The sequence below is a fragment of the Poeciliopsis prolifica genome, unplaced genomic scaffold (genome assembly GCF_027474105.1).
Source record: "Poeciliopsis prolifica strain line A6 unplaced genomic scaffold, Auburn_PproV2 SCAFFOLD001, whole genome shotgun sequence".
NCBI classification, from domain to species: domain Eukaryota; kingdom Metazoa; phylum Chordata; class Actinopteri; order Cyprinodontiformes; family Poeciliidae; genus Poeciliopsis; species Poeciliopsis prolifica.
In genome coordinates, this window is record NW_026562376.1 from 14,626,268 (window position 1) to 14,639,192 (window position 12,925).

General features: G+C 37.6%; 1 protein-coding gene across 1 annotated transcript in view; it reads right to left on the reverse strand.

Moving 5' to 3' along the window:
* Positions 1–12,925, reverse strand: part of b4galnt4a (beta-1,4-N-acetyl-galactosaminyl transferase 4a) — a 136,855-nt gene that overhangs the window by 79,184 nt on the left and 44,746 nt on the right. Inside the window, exon 2 of the mRNA XM_055031872.1 lies at positions 11,036–11,148. Coding sequence (XP_054887847.1) covers positions 11,036–11,148 — 113 coding nt within the window. The remainder of the gene's footprint in view (positions 1–11,035; positions 11,149–12,925) is intronic.

A 12,925-nucleotide genomic window follows, 5' to 3' on the forward strand; every position in this document is an offset into this window, starting at 1 on the left:
TGAACACAAAATATTTAAGAAGCTACTTAAATAAAATTAATCTATATTTTCACCTATCAGCCACAACTGCAGATGAATCAAAGTTTGCCTCACTCTTGATTAAGCGTAATTATGTTGTGAATTCCCTACAATTTCTGCATCAGCCACATCACTTCATGGCACTTATTTCAAGAAGCTATTATGATTGTTCAACTGGCTTACATTTTTAAACATCTGATTTAGGATAGACATAACTCAGCTCTGATTTGGTTGCGGGTTTAGCACATGAGGGATAACCCAAATATGCAACCCCTGATTATGGGAAAAGGATGTGACAAAGCAGTGCTGATGGTGGATTTAAAATCACTCCTGTGAAGAGGTCACCAAAATGACTGGTGTTTCTGAATCAATCAAATGTCCCAAGAAATTAATCAAATGGCGGCAACAAGAATCGATGAGAAGCAAGACCACAGGCAGCTTTACAGGAACAGACAAGACAATGTAACACAAACTCTATGAGTATAAGTAAGCAATATTAATAAAACTAAATGTTCTCTGTTTTCTGACCTCTGTGCCTCATTGTGAATGAAGTGAGTAAGTGGACTCCTTACACTTCTTAATTTTTGAGGCCATTCTCATTAAACTAAAATGGAGTAATACTTAAAAGCTGGCACCCAGGACAAACTGTAAGAAAACACTTAAAAATTAAGCAAGACACAAAAACCACTCCAATTCTTCAGAGATATGGCTCTTGCACAAACTCTGGCAAACGGCGCAGCGATGAGAGCAAGAAATGTTCCTGCAGGAACGCAGACGAAGCGCCGACAACTCTCCCTGAGACATCTGGAAACACAACATTCCCAAAATGAGATTTTTATTTCACTTACTCTCATCAGTCCAACTATCCATTCAAGGTAAAACATTCCTTATCTGTCGCACCTCAACCGAGGTTCCTAAGCAGAAGGAGATTTGGCATGAAAAACGAGGAGAGCTGAGGAGGCTTCAGTATTTCTGTGAAGTGATTTCCAGCATCCCCTCCTCTTCCCTGTTGTTAATCAGGCCATTGTGTATAAATGGAGCAGGAGAAAAAAGGAGGTGTGTGTGATTTCCATTTCCCATTGTCAAACAAAAATAGGCGCGACATTGCTCATTTCATCTGGCAAACACACATGTATTGTTGGATGATTACACACCTCTGTCATACTGACTCTCCCCACATTTTTGTCCAAAAAAGCTGTCCTCTAAACATGCTCTGAAAATCAGCAAAAAAAAAGAATCTCCTCTAAAAGTTCGTTCACACAACACCTAACACATTCAGGCTGACCATCTCATGACTCTGTGGTGTTTAGAATTTCCATAATTAAGAAAGAGAGGAAGACTTTATGGTAGTAATTCAGAATAGCAGGAGGATTTGTAAGGATATCTAACAGAAACAGATGGGGAGAAAATTAACACGGTTGCCAGGATATAGGAAAGGATTCAGCCATGACAGACACAGGAAGATGACCCTGCTACCAACCTGACAATAGATGCAGAGACATTTTTGGCAAACTTGACAAATTTCAACAAAATGTCAATTTATTTTAATAAATCACAGACAATTTTAGTTCAATTATAGTTAAACTAGGAGTCAAGAAACATATCCTTAAAATAGATCGTTCAAATTAACTATCTTCATAAACCTGGAAAATGACCGAGACTCAAATTCGGGATGAAGGGTTTCAGTCTGTGGTAAACCAGTTGAGCTAAGCATGTCAGCCTGTGTGTTCTTACAGCACAGGCACAACGTGTTGTCGATCTTAATTAACAGCCTTCCACTTTGTTGGCATATCATTGTGAACAGCACAGCACACAGCAGCTGGAACCCCGGAAGCATGCCCTGGAGTTTATTTGGTGGTTCGTGACTTTGCTCTGCTGCCTGTAAGCACCAACACAAAGCTGGAAAACATGCCTGAGAGGTGATGGTGACAAAGAGCGAAAGCCCTGTAACACCCTAAGGAAATATAATTCTGGACTGAATCCTTAAATAGCCCATTATAACTGAGCTGTCAACACCCGCGAGGTTCTAAAACAACAGGCAAGGATTTACCAAGGGGCCAGCAGCCACTTACAAACTACTTTGGGCTGAAAAAATTTATTTAAAGTCAAGTGATCAAAATTTTCGGGAATCAAATTTCCATTATCAAAGGAAAGGGCAAAGCTGTTTTAAATGGATCACCCCCACATTGGGACTTAAATCGGATATTCATCACAGCATCACAATTTCAGTTTTGTGGGGAACCCATGACACTACATTCTGTTATCTGAACAGAAGATTGATCGTTGACAGCCACTACTGCCTCCAACTGGATTCAGAAGGACATTCAGAAGCAGTATGTAAAAAAGCATAATCAAGAAATTTATTTTTCAATGTAAAATTGTCACCTTCACATCAACAGAACCTTGAGTACCTCGTTTCGTCATGCTTTTAGTAAATCAATTTGGGTTTTTCTTCACTCGCATGCTTTTATCAAGTCTCCAAAAAAAAAAAAAAAAAAAGAGAGAAACTCCTTGAATCTCCTTTCAATAAGCAGGTTATGTGTAAAGGATGGCAAGATGCATTTTGAGAAATTACTTTTAGTACTCTAGTGGATAGAAAAGCTTGTAATGCCAAACATTTAATATTTCTGAACATATTAAATGTTCTACTGCATGCCACATGCTTTCCTTATACATTTATGTTTATGCTTTTGGATTTTTTCATGTCCATTATGTTTAAATGTGACATATTATGTATGGTTGTTTAATATTTAAAGTGCCAAGCTATTGGCAAAAACTTACCTGCAGATTTTTAAAAAATGTAAAATGTAAACCTTTACTTTAGCCAGATAGTCGTCTCTCTTTGTCCAGTCATAGAAGGCATGTTAACTAATAGCTAATAACGAGGCTCTTTGCTAGTTTTTCTTTTCTTTTTTTTTTTTGTAAGAGGAGTTGACACATCCCTTGGAAAACAAGCCGAAAACAAGTGGACCAAAATTCAGGCGAATGAACTCAATCCTCTGTATCTATTACCTCATAGGAGATCAAATTCCACCTGACCAGCTGCAGATCCAATGAGCTTGCAGGACAAAACTTGATCATTTAAATCCACTGAGTCACCATTAACTAGCCATCAAGTATCGTTTTCAGCTGCTGAAAACATCTGAAAGGCAAAATGTAATGGCTACCTGGAAACATTTGTGAGATGTCACAGCTCAGATCTAAATGTGAAGTCCAGCGATTATGCTGTGACACTAATATCAGTGGTTCAATTTACAGATTAAGTGAGGAAGTGTAATAGTCTGATAGGACAGAAACCTCTCAATCATCACACCGCAGCATATGCATTGCCATTTAGTGTGCTTGATGAGCAAACATATGTCTGTTTACTAGTCACTTCATGCTCCATGCTCCTCATTATTTCCAGGAGAAGACTCCCACTGCCATCAACACATTTAGTGCATCCTCCCATAAACTATCAGCAAGGCCACAGCGATGCGAGGCGGCCATATTTACAGCCCTGAAAGAAATTGGAGGTTAACAATGAGGCCTGGCTGCTGCAGTTTATGGGATGTAGTAAAATTGCCACTATGATTAAAATTCCCTGTCAGGTGAAAGACAATCAGCAGCCCTTTCTCTTGGGATGCTATCTTCACACTCTCTTGCTAGCCCTCTCATCCTGTTATGTCAGTGACCTTATATAAAAAGGTGTCTTTTTTTCCAGGCCCTTTGACATTCCAGACAAAAATTTTAGGACTGGAGTTATTGCACAAGTGGTGTTTGACCAGTTGTTAATAGACTCTGCCCACATGGACATGGACTCTGTACTTTTTTAATAACAATTAAGAAAAAATGTGCACCCACATGACAGGATGTAGCACTACAAAAATGTTATATTAGTAGGCATGCCGGGCCAATTGATGTCGCATAACACTGGCAGTGAATGACGCAAAACACACTAAACACTGAATTGTCCTCACATTTTGCGAGAGTGATTCGCATGCAATCTATGTCTTTCAGAAAAAGACATAGATTGCAAATAAACACTGAAATATAAAGCCGCTGATGTGAAATATATTCACTCTGGGACCTGTTTTCAAAATGGTCTTTCTGGTCCCAGAAGGCACGTAGCCTAAATGGCAAAAATATGTTTAGGGACATATTGCGTATTGTCTCTGTGTGGGTAGGGACTTACCGAGCTCCTGAGAGCAATTACAAAATGTTTGCAGAAGCAGTACACATGCCTAGGTGCTTGATTTTGCACAGGTGTGGCCATGGAAAATAATTTTAAAGAGTAAGCAAATACCTTTAATATTTCATTCCAGATTTTTTTTTGTCTTTTCTTGAGAATTTTTGTTTTTACTGAATAATCTTTATTACTACTTTGGGTAATGTGGAAGTGGTTCACACTGCAGTAAACCTGCATTTAAAATATTTTTTTTAATTTTTACATTATAAAACACTTAAGTAAACAGAGAGAATACAGAATATAATAAAATTACTAATACCAATACAAATTCTCCTAAGCCTAATTAGGTCAGTCATCTATATTAGTTTTTATTTGTAATATGATGTAAGTGTTGTTACATCATATTACTTAAGTTGCAATCATATTTAGACGGCATGGATACATATCTAAAAATATACAGCCATCATAAAATTCAACATAATTGGATTTTCATTTTGGCATTACTCAGAAAAAAGCAAAAAATGCTTCCACAAGTTAAATGTAAATATCCCATTTTCTTTAATGAAACATATGGAGTCTGAATTGTTTTTAGGTGCGCTGCTTCCCGCTTGAATTGTTTTCTAAAGCCTTTTTCATCCTCAGCTCTTTTCTTCTGCCTTCATTGTTTCTTCCCTGTCATCAGGGTTAGACCTATGGAAGCAACCTGAGCAACATGCAGCTGTCAGGTGAAGAGCAGAATGCAGAGCAAAGAATAAATCTAATCCATAATTAACAACAGATCCACACACACACACAAGCATTCTCTCTCATATCACCATTAACATATGAATATGTATGCACCAAATGGCGTAAGGACAAAATACACACCTTGCATTTAATAGCCTGAATGCCAAACTGTCAGCCTGTCAGAAAATAACTGGAAACCACCTGGAGGGTTTGATGGGGGTGGTACACACATAAACAACTACAGCACACACACACACACACACCCCCACACACGCACACACGCACACACACACACACTCACTCAAAGCAGCTTCTGTAATTGCCAAGCATGACACACACACTGTCAACTACTTAAGCTGCAATTTTAGCAATCTGTAGGCAAAGAAAAGAAAGGTGCAGAACAAACATTTGCCGTCCTTTCACAGAAGCAGAGCACAATTACATCCTCTGGAAAAAGGAAGAACTCTTCACCTTCTTGTCTGTCGTTAACTCAGATTTTCTCTTGTTCCTTCGACCAAATCATGTCCTTCCTTTTATCTGCCTTCTCCATGTACTCAAACCAATCTTTATTTACTTCCTGCAAAACATTATCAGTGTCTCTTCAATAGAGCCACAACTTTTTCTGAACCTCCAACAACAAACAAACAAAAGAACTGCAGCATGCGCGTTCTAACGCTTTTATCTGAAATTCACAGCCTTGTTCACACTGAGGTGTTTCAAGTCTTCCCATGTGTGTTTAATTAATTTTTAACAGAGCTGGGTACAGCAATATCTTTTTCCCAAGCACGCGAGGGCATTTGAACGGCAGTCGGGCGCTGTCTGAGCCTGACTGCCCCATGCCGTGTAACTGCAATGAGGTCGTTTCTAATTTTCCCGAACTATTATCTTCACTGAGAACCACCTTGAAGGATTTTCTGTTTTCTTCTTCTCTAAGGCATTTTACATTCATTGTCTGGGATTTCTAAAAACGTTCTTTGGTGGAGCACAATAGATTTGTTTAACAAAAGGAGTAAACAAGAGAAAGGGAACACCAAATCCATCATAACGCATACAAACCCTTCTGACTTTTTCTGCGATATACATTTACACTGAAGATACATGACTTCTTTGCTGTCAGTTATCTGAGATTTGTCAAAGATCTTGAAAAACATTCAGAATATTTTTCACAAGAAAAGAGATGCTGAAGGTGAGAGCGACAAAAGCATACTGAAAAGGTAAAGTTCATACAGTAAATATAAATTTGATCCAGGTAAAAGTATACAATCTGCACCTAAATTACAGATTTTAGACCGATACAAACTTTATAAATCTCCATTCACTTTTTTGATGAACATTTTCTCCTCACTTGCCAATATCTTCTAGAATCAGTAGACCAGAAACCGCTCCAACACATGAATATAAAATGTGGAAAGGCAACACTTCAAGCAAGAATTGATGGTACTTTCTCGACGTAGAATTTGACCTTCACTTCAGACTGACTCTGGCCCTGCTGTTATGAGTTCAAACTGTGGTCAAAGAGAGCAATTTAAGCAAATTGCAACAACTGTCTGTGAAACATATTGAACGTAACAAGGCTACTGTCGAAGGTCAGGAAAGCTGCTGTTGCCGTTTCCTTTTTTGCATTGTATGGTAATTTGAAAGTCCATGCTATGTGAAAATGATGTAGATTTTGTCTAGTCAAGTCAGAGTTGGTAAAAAAAAAAAAATGCATGTGACCACGTCCTTAAAGACAGTAAAAGCATCACTAAACTTTATAATCAGTGTTACTATTGCAAAGTTGGATAAAAGCTTTGATGTTGCTTCTGTGAAGGTGACAGCTCAAACGGTGCAATGTTCTTAGGTTTGTCAAATATCAAAATTAAGTCATGACCTAATTTTTCAAAATTAGGTCATAATTAATATTAAGCTAATCAGGTTTTAATGTTCAATTGATTCACAATCACTTACGTGCTATGACTTATTTATTATAATTTCTGTATTTTGTTGAGGAACTTTGATTCAGAGTTACAACCCTAATGCTAACTTTAACTGGTATTCATCATCATTACATCGAGTACTACACACTTTTCCAGCTATCAGACACAAAAACATGGGCTAAAGTTCTTTGACCTTTGAAGAGTATAATATAATTACAAGATTAAGTTTCCACAGAAACAGCTTCAAAACAGTATGAAACATCATCTTTAGCATCAAATGAGAAGCAATGATGTGGAGAAAGGCTAAAAGAAAAAACAACTTGGGAAAACACTCACAGATGCATGCACACAGTGACTAAGAGGTCAAGAACTGCAGGAACAAAGAGCCTCTAAATGGGCACATTAATTATAGATGAAGAGAGATGCATTTATAGAGCTGAACACAAAAATCTTAAGGGTATGCCTTGTTAACATGCATGCACACACAGACACATGCACTCATCAAATGAAAGCGCAATGATTGCGCAAAATGCTTTCAAATGAAACACTCTTATCCATATTCACAGAGAGTTCAAGAGTATTCTGCATAGACCGTTAATTGAAATAAGCAATTTCTGCAATGCATCACTTCTACTGCTTATAGTGAAACTATGATGACGTCTTAGTGTGTGTTTACTGCAGAAGGATGAGTACAAAACATTTGAGCTGTCATCACACTAAGCTGGCTAAATCTATCAGTTGCAATTTAGCAAACATGTGACAAATAAAATGCAAATCAATTTCATAAAGATTCCGCTACAAACTTTCTGACACATTTTAGCGACTTTAGCAAAGTGCTTACAGAGCAGCCGAATATTTGAGCCTCAGGGCGCAAGCTTGATTCATTTACAGCGGAGATTTCATTTGAGTTCTGCAGTGAAGCTTTAACACCATCAGGCAGGTTTAAAGTTTGGAGGCAGGTTATTGAAAAAAAAAAAAAACTGCCAGCTTTCCTTCACGACTCTTATCTTGCCAAGCACATTTCCTAAAGCTCTTGCTTAAATCAATTCTGAAGACGACTGCATTTTATGAAATAAGATACATCGCTGCATTCCTCTCTCAGCTGGTCTCCACTGCAAGTCAACAGCTGCGTCGCAAAATTGTAACTATTTGCAATTGATGTTGAACCGACTTGCGATCTTTAAATCCTGCAGCTACTGCTTGTATGTTTGGTGAGTTATAGCTGATGATTTTTTTTTTTTTTTTTTTTTTTTTACAATATCGGGTCCAGGAGCGGCAATACTGTAAAATAACCTTTGGAATAACCAAATTTTCTTTTCTGATCTGGTAATAATACATAGAAAATAAATGTGGTAAAATACACAAATAATTATCAACTAAAATCAGTGAATTTAAAATGCAGACAGGTTACAACAACTCTTCTGACCACCTTTCTTGTGTAAAATTACCAAGGAGAGGATTGGTTGCCAAAGACATTTCTTCACATTTCATTTAGTTGCATGTGCTCATTTCTGTCTGTCGATCAAATCTGAGCGAACCTGCGGCAAGCAGCCAACCGTGTCCATGCCGAAGCGTGCACAACAGTGGAAAATGCTCCATGACAGGAACCAAAGGAAATCAGCCTGGGAAAGTAGCATTATTGTTCAGTTTATTTAGTTAAAAAGGAGTCAAATGTGAATCACTTTGATGAACATGTTTTTATTAAGCCATTCTTTTTCTTTTCTTTATTTGCAATGAGCCCAACAGCCTCAGTGAGATTTTGCATCTCAGTCACTTAACTGTATATCAGCTCCAGCCGACTAAATTCAATTTGAATTTGTGATGTTGTATGTTTTGATATAGATATGACAATATATTGTGACCTGTTAACTATAATTTGCATCATTTTTAGTATCTTCACACCTACTTAACAGAGATAGACATTAAAGATAAAATACAACATGATGTTAAGAAAACAGATTCGTTTGATACTGATTAAGTCAGAATTCAGTTTGTCTAAAAAAAAACAACTGAGGTATTTTCCTGTCAACTATTATTTTATGTTTTGTATTAATGAATGAAAAACGACTATTTTGCTAAAATGTCTCCCTTCAAGACATTTGCAATGGATTTTTTTCATTTCTAAATACCGGAACTTGAAGGTTACACATCCAACACATTCCTCCACAGCTGCCTAATACGTGCTATTATTTATACTGACTAAAAATGGCATGAATGGTAAATAACTACAAACTATCTTCCTTCACATCCTAATTCTTTCATACTTCAAGGTGTTTTGATGATACCTGAGGCAACATGAAACTTTCAGATAGACTGAAGATTTCAATAATAAATTGCCCTTCCGAGCCTGAGATGATGAATGAGTGTAAAATGCCTTTTTTTCTTTACTATAGAGAAAAGTTAAACTCCAGAGCAAAAGATTTAAGATGAACCAAAACATGTTTGTCTGTTTTGAATACAAACATGTTCAAGTCTATTTTGAAAGAGAAAAACTTTTATTGGTGCCAGGGGAGAGAAATAAGAATTAGTATTTATTGCCAATTCAACATGAATATTGGTGTTTACAAGCAAACTATTCCTCTGAATGTTACTTTCAGTAGTATATACCGCTACAGTTTTAACAGCTAAATGTCTTTAACGGCAGCAGGATGGCAGACATTCTATTTCTTCTTGGAATAAAATAAAAATCATAATTTTAATTTATTTTTCCAATTGGAAGTAAATCAATAATGGGAAATAATTGTCTCTCCCAGTCATAATTGCCACAACCATGGCACGTCTAGCCTTTCCCACTCCTACATAATAAGCAGAGGCGTCATTTGCAAAAAAAAAGTTTTTTTTTTTTTTATTTCTTTTTGGTTAGCACTCGTCTGCTTATCTTGTAAAACATATTTTAAATCGACAAGGGGGCCACAGCTTACTATGGCATTACTGGGAACGTGACATGGTGAGATTCCCTTTTTAAAATCAAATACTTTCCACTGATAAGCATATGTGCACAACAAGTCCTTTGGTCTGAAGCAGAATCACATGCAAAGTCCATACCGTCAAGCTGTCACATAGCAGCACCAGAATCGCATGTATTTTAATGACCTTGATGATGACATTCCTTTTTATATAGTTGTACAGACAATTGTATTTCCTTGAATAATAAGATGTGAAACGTAATATTTAAAAGCAGGTCTGTAGAATTGTAGTTGCTCAGCAGGGAGTAAAGTCTCAAAATTGTTATCAAAGATGAACCAATCAGGCTTTTCAGTACTTATTTCCATTGTCTTAGATGTTGGCCCTGCGTATCCATCATTTTTTTTCTCCCCAAAAGGTTCTGATGCATAAGAAAACAAATATGCTGCTGGTCCTCAGAAAGAGGTAGAAGTTTTGAATCTCAAAGCATTGCGGGGAAGACGCAATCTTGTCCAGTGCGTGCTGCTAGTTGATCCACTCAGACAAAAAATGGCAAAAAAGTTCTCAGATTTGATTCAATTAATGAACTGAAATATAAAATCTGGTTCTTCTCCTGTAAATCAACCACAAATCAGTGGTTGACAGGAGAATAAGGGAAAATTTGCCAATTAATTTATGCCTCTCTAATAACATGCCATGCATCTATGCCCCGTGTTTTTTAAATGCCGGATTGTGTTCACACCAGCAGCCGTGCACCAATCTAAAATCAAAACTTCAAACTCTTGATTTAAAACTGTAACAGAAGTGAAAGCTAGGAGGTTTGACTGCACGGCGCACTCAAAATGTAATTTAAGCTGTGGCCTCCCAGAGCAGGAAATGTCATTAAAATTCACAGCAGTTGGTGAGAACAACAGGCTAAAATTTTCTTCTGGTGAAATAAAAATGCCTAAAACAAAACAATCTCACAAATGTTTTGCTCCTTTATCTTTTATTTTCATGTGCCAAAATGTAATAGCTTTAAATCAATTTGAAAGAAAGTGTAATTTGAGATACTGATAAGGTAATGCTAAAGTTTCTGGACGAACCGGGTCACAGGTCTTCTTGCAGGGTGGTTATTAAAGAGCACAAATATGATTCCTTCTGTCGTGATGTGCTTCTCTACACACAGATGGATAAAACCTTACTGCTGCCGGTTAGTCAGAGAGATGCGGGTGTTGTGGTGAATATGCATTAAGACAGGGACATCCCTTTGATAGTTTCAGCATGAGGGAACAAAACAAAATGTTGCAAGAAAGAGACTCACTGCCGCCTCGTCCTCCCTACTGTCACTGGTGTCCTCGCTTTTGTGGTGTCCGGCTGAGGAGCGAGTGTCCCTCTTTCGGCTGGCGTCCGTCCCGTCCGTCTGTCTCTCTCCATCTGGACAGGAAGGGAAAAAAAAAAAAACATTAAACTGTTTAGACAGCCAACTATCATCATTATCTTTACAAATGCCATTGCCTTTGTACTCTCATTATCAAACTCAACATCTTAATTTTAATCATTGGCATCAATGGGGACATTTCCCTCCTAATCTCAATCGCGTTTATTAACATCGGAACATTTAAAATTACAAACATTATCGTTTCCATCTATACTGTGGCCAAAAATAAATTTGTGCAAATACTATTTCTTCCCAGTTATCAGACAGAAATCAATATTTTCAAACGAAATAACAATAAGGTGGATCAGTTTGTTTGATTACAATTAGAGAATAAAGCAACAGAGGAAAGTAAAAATAACTAGAGAGAAAATGTGAGGAGGAGGAGAAAGAGGAAGGGTAATATAAAAAGGAAGTTTTCGACAAATAGCTGCCCATGCAATAAAACTCGAGTGTTGTTCTGTCACAGATGGAATATGAGGGTTTTGATGCATAATGGTGACAATTGCTTTGGCTGGAAGTAAACAAACAATACTTATTACGTGTCTGGGCATGCTCTTCAAAGTGTGTTTTTTTTTTTTTTTTTGTCAGAGCATCTGTTAAGTAAAAAATGATCTCTCTGTGCTGCCAGCAAACACAGACACACACAGTTATGGATGGTCAAACTGAAGCACAAATCGATGAAGGATTTTCAGCAACTTACGAGGGTCTGGTTTTACAGAGCAACAAGAACCAAATATGTCCCCATAAGAGTTGCTGCAAACATTTGCAGCACGTATAAAAAAGGGAGCGTCTATTCCCCATTCAGTCTAAGCTCTTTTTATTTGTATTTGACTTCATTTGATCCTATTTGGCTGACATGGCTCAGGAATGCACAACACTGTCACTGTGAGGAAGGGATTCAATAAAAGATGGCGCCTGTGCTGTTGACTCCCTCATAAAAAGTGATGGTGACTGAGTGTGTGAGGGGTGGGGGTGACTTTATGCTCTCCTAAAGCTGAATGCATTACAGAACAATTGGTTCATTACTGTCTGCCTGATGCTGGTGGCTGTAGTTTGCACACACACACACACACACACACACACACACGCACACACACTCTTTAAAGAAGAGTGGCTTAGCAGGATCTCACACACACACACACCAGACAAACACGCACACAAGGGAAGCGAATGTGATTAAAAGACAAATGGGGAGAATGGGTAGCTATAAAGCATAATGAGTACTAATAGTTTTCCAATATGTTCCCTTAACAACAAGTCTGAGTGGGTTGAATTGGATGCAATGATTGAAGAAGACGTGGAGCTGTGGGGAGACTGTGGGAGATTGAAGGACAACCACAGTGTTGTTGATTTGTCTTCCTCACTCAGACATTCAGACACAAAAACAATGAAGCACAGCAGAGACGGTCTAACCTAAAATGCAAAAAATGATAGTTCGTTGATCACTTCAGCCACTATTTGAAGGTTTCCAGCAAATGCAATCTGTACTAATGATTTCCTTTCCACATTTGCTTGGAGATCATCTTGCCTGCCCTCTGTTTCCAGACAGCTGTAATCAGATATGCTTTGATCTGAGGAAGAACATTTACAGCTCACAATAAATTACCTATCCATTTTCCCCCATCTTTTTCCCTAGAAAAGACATGCGATACTATCAAATAGAAATTAGTCAAATGAATAAATAAATAAAATAAATAGATAAATGCACTGAGCAAGTTTAGATTACAAACATGGTAACTGTAAGAGGTGGTACTCTGAAAGCTGCCCTAATTA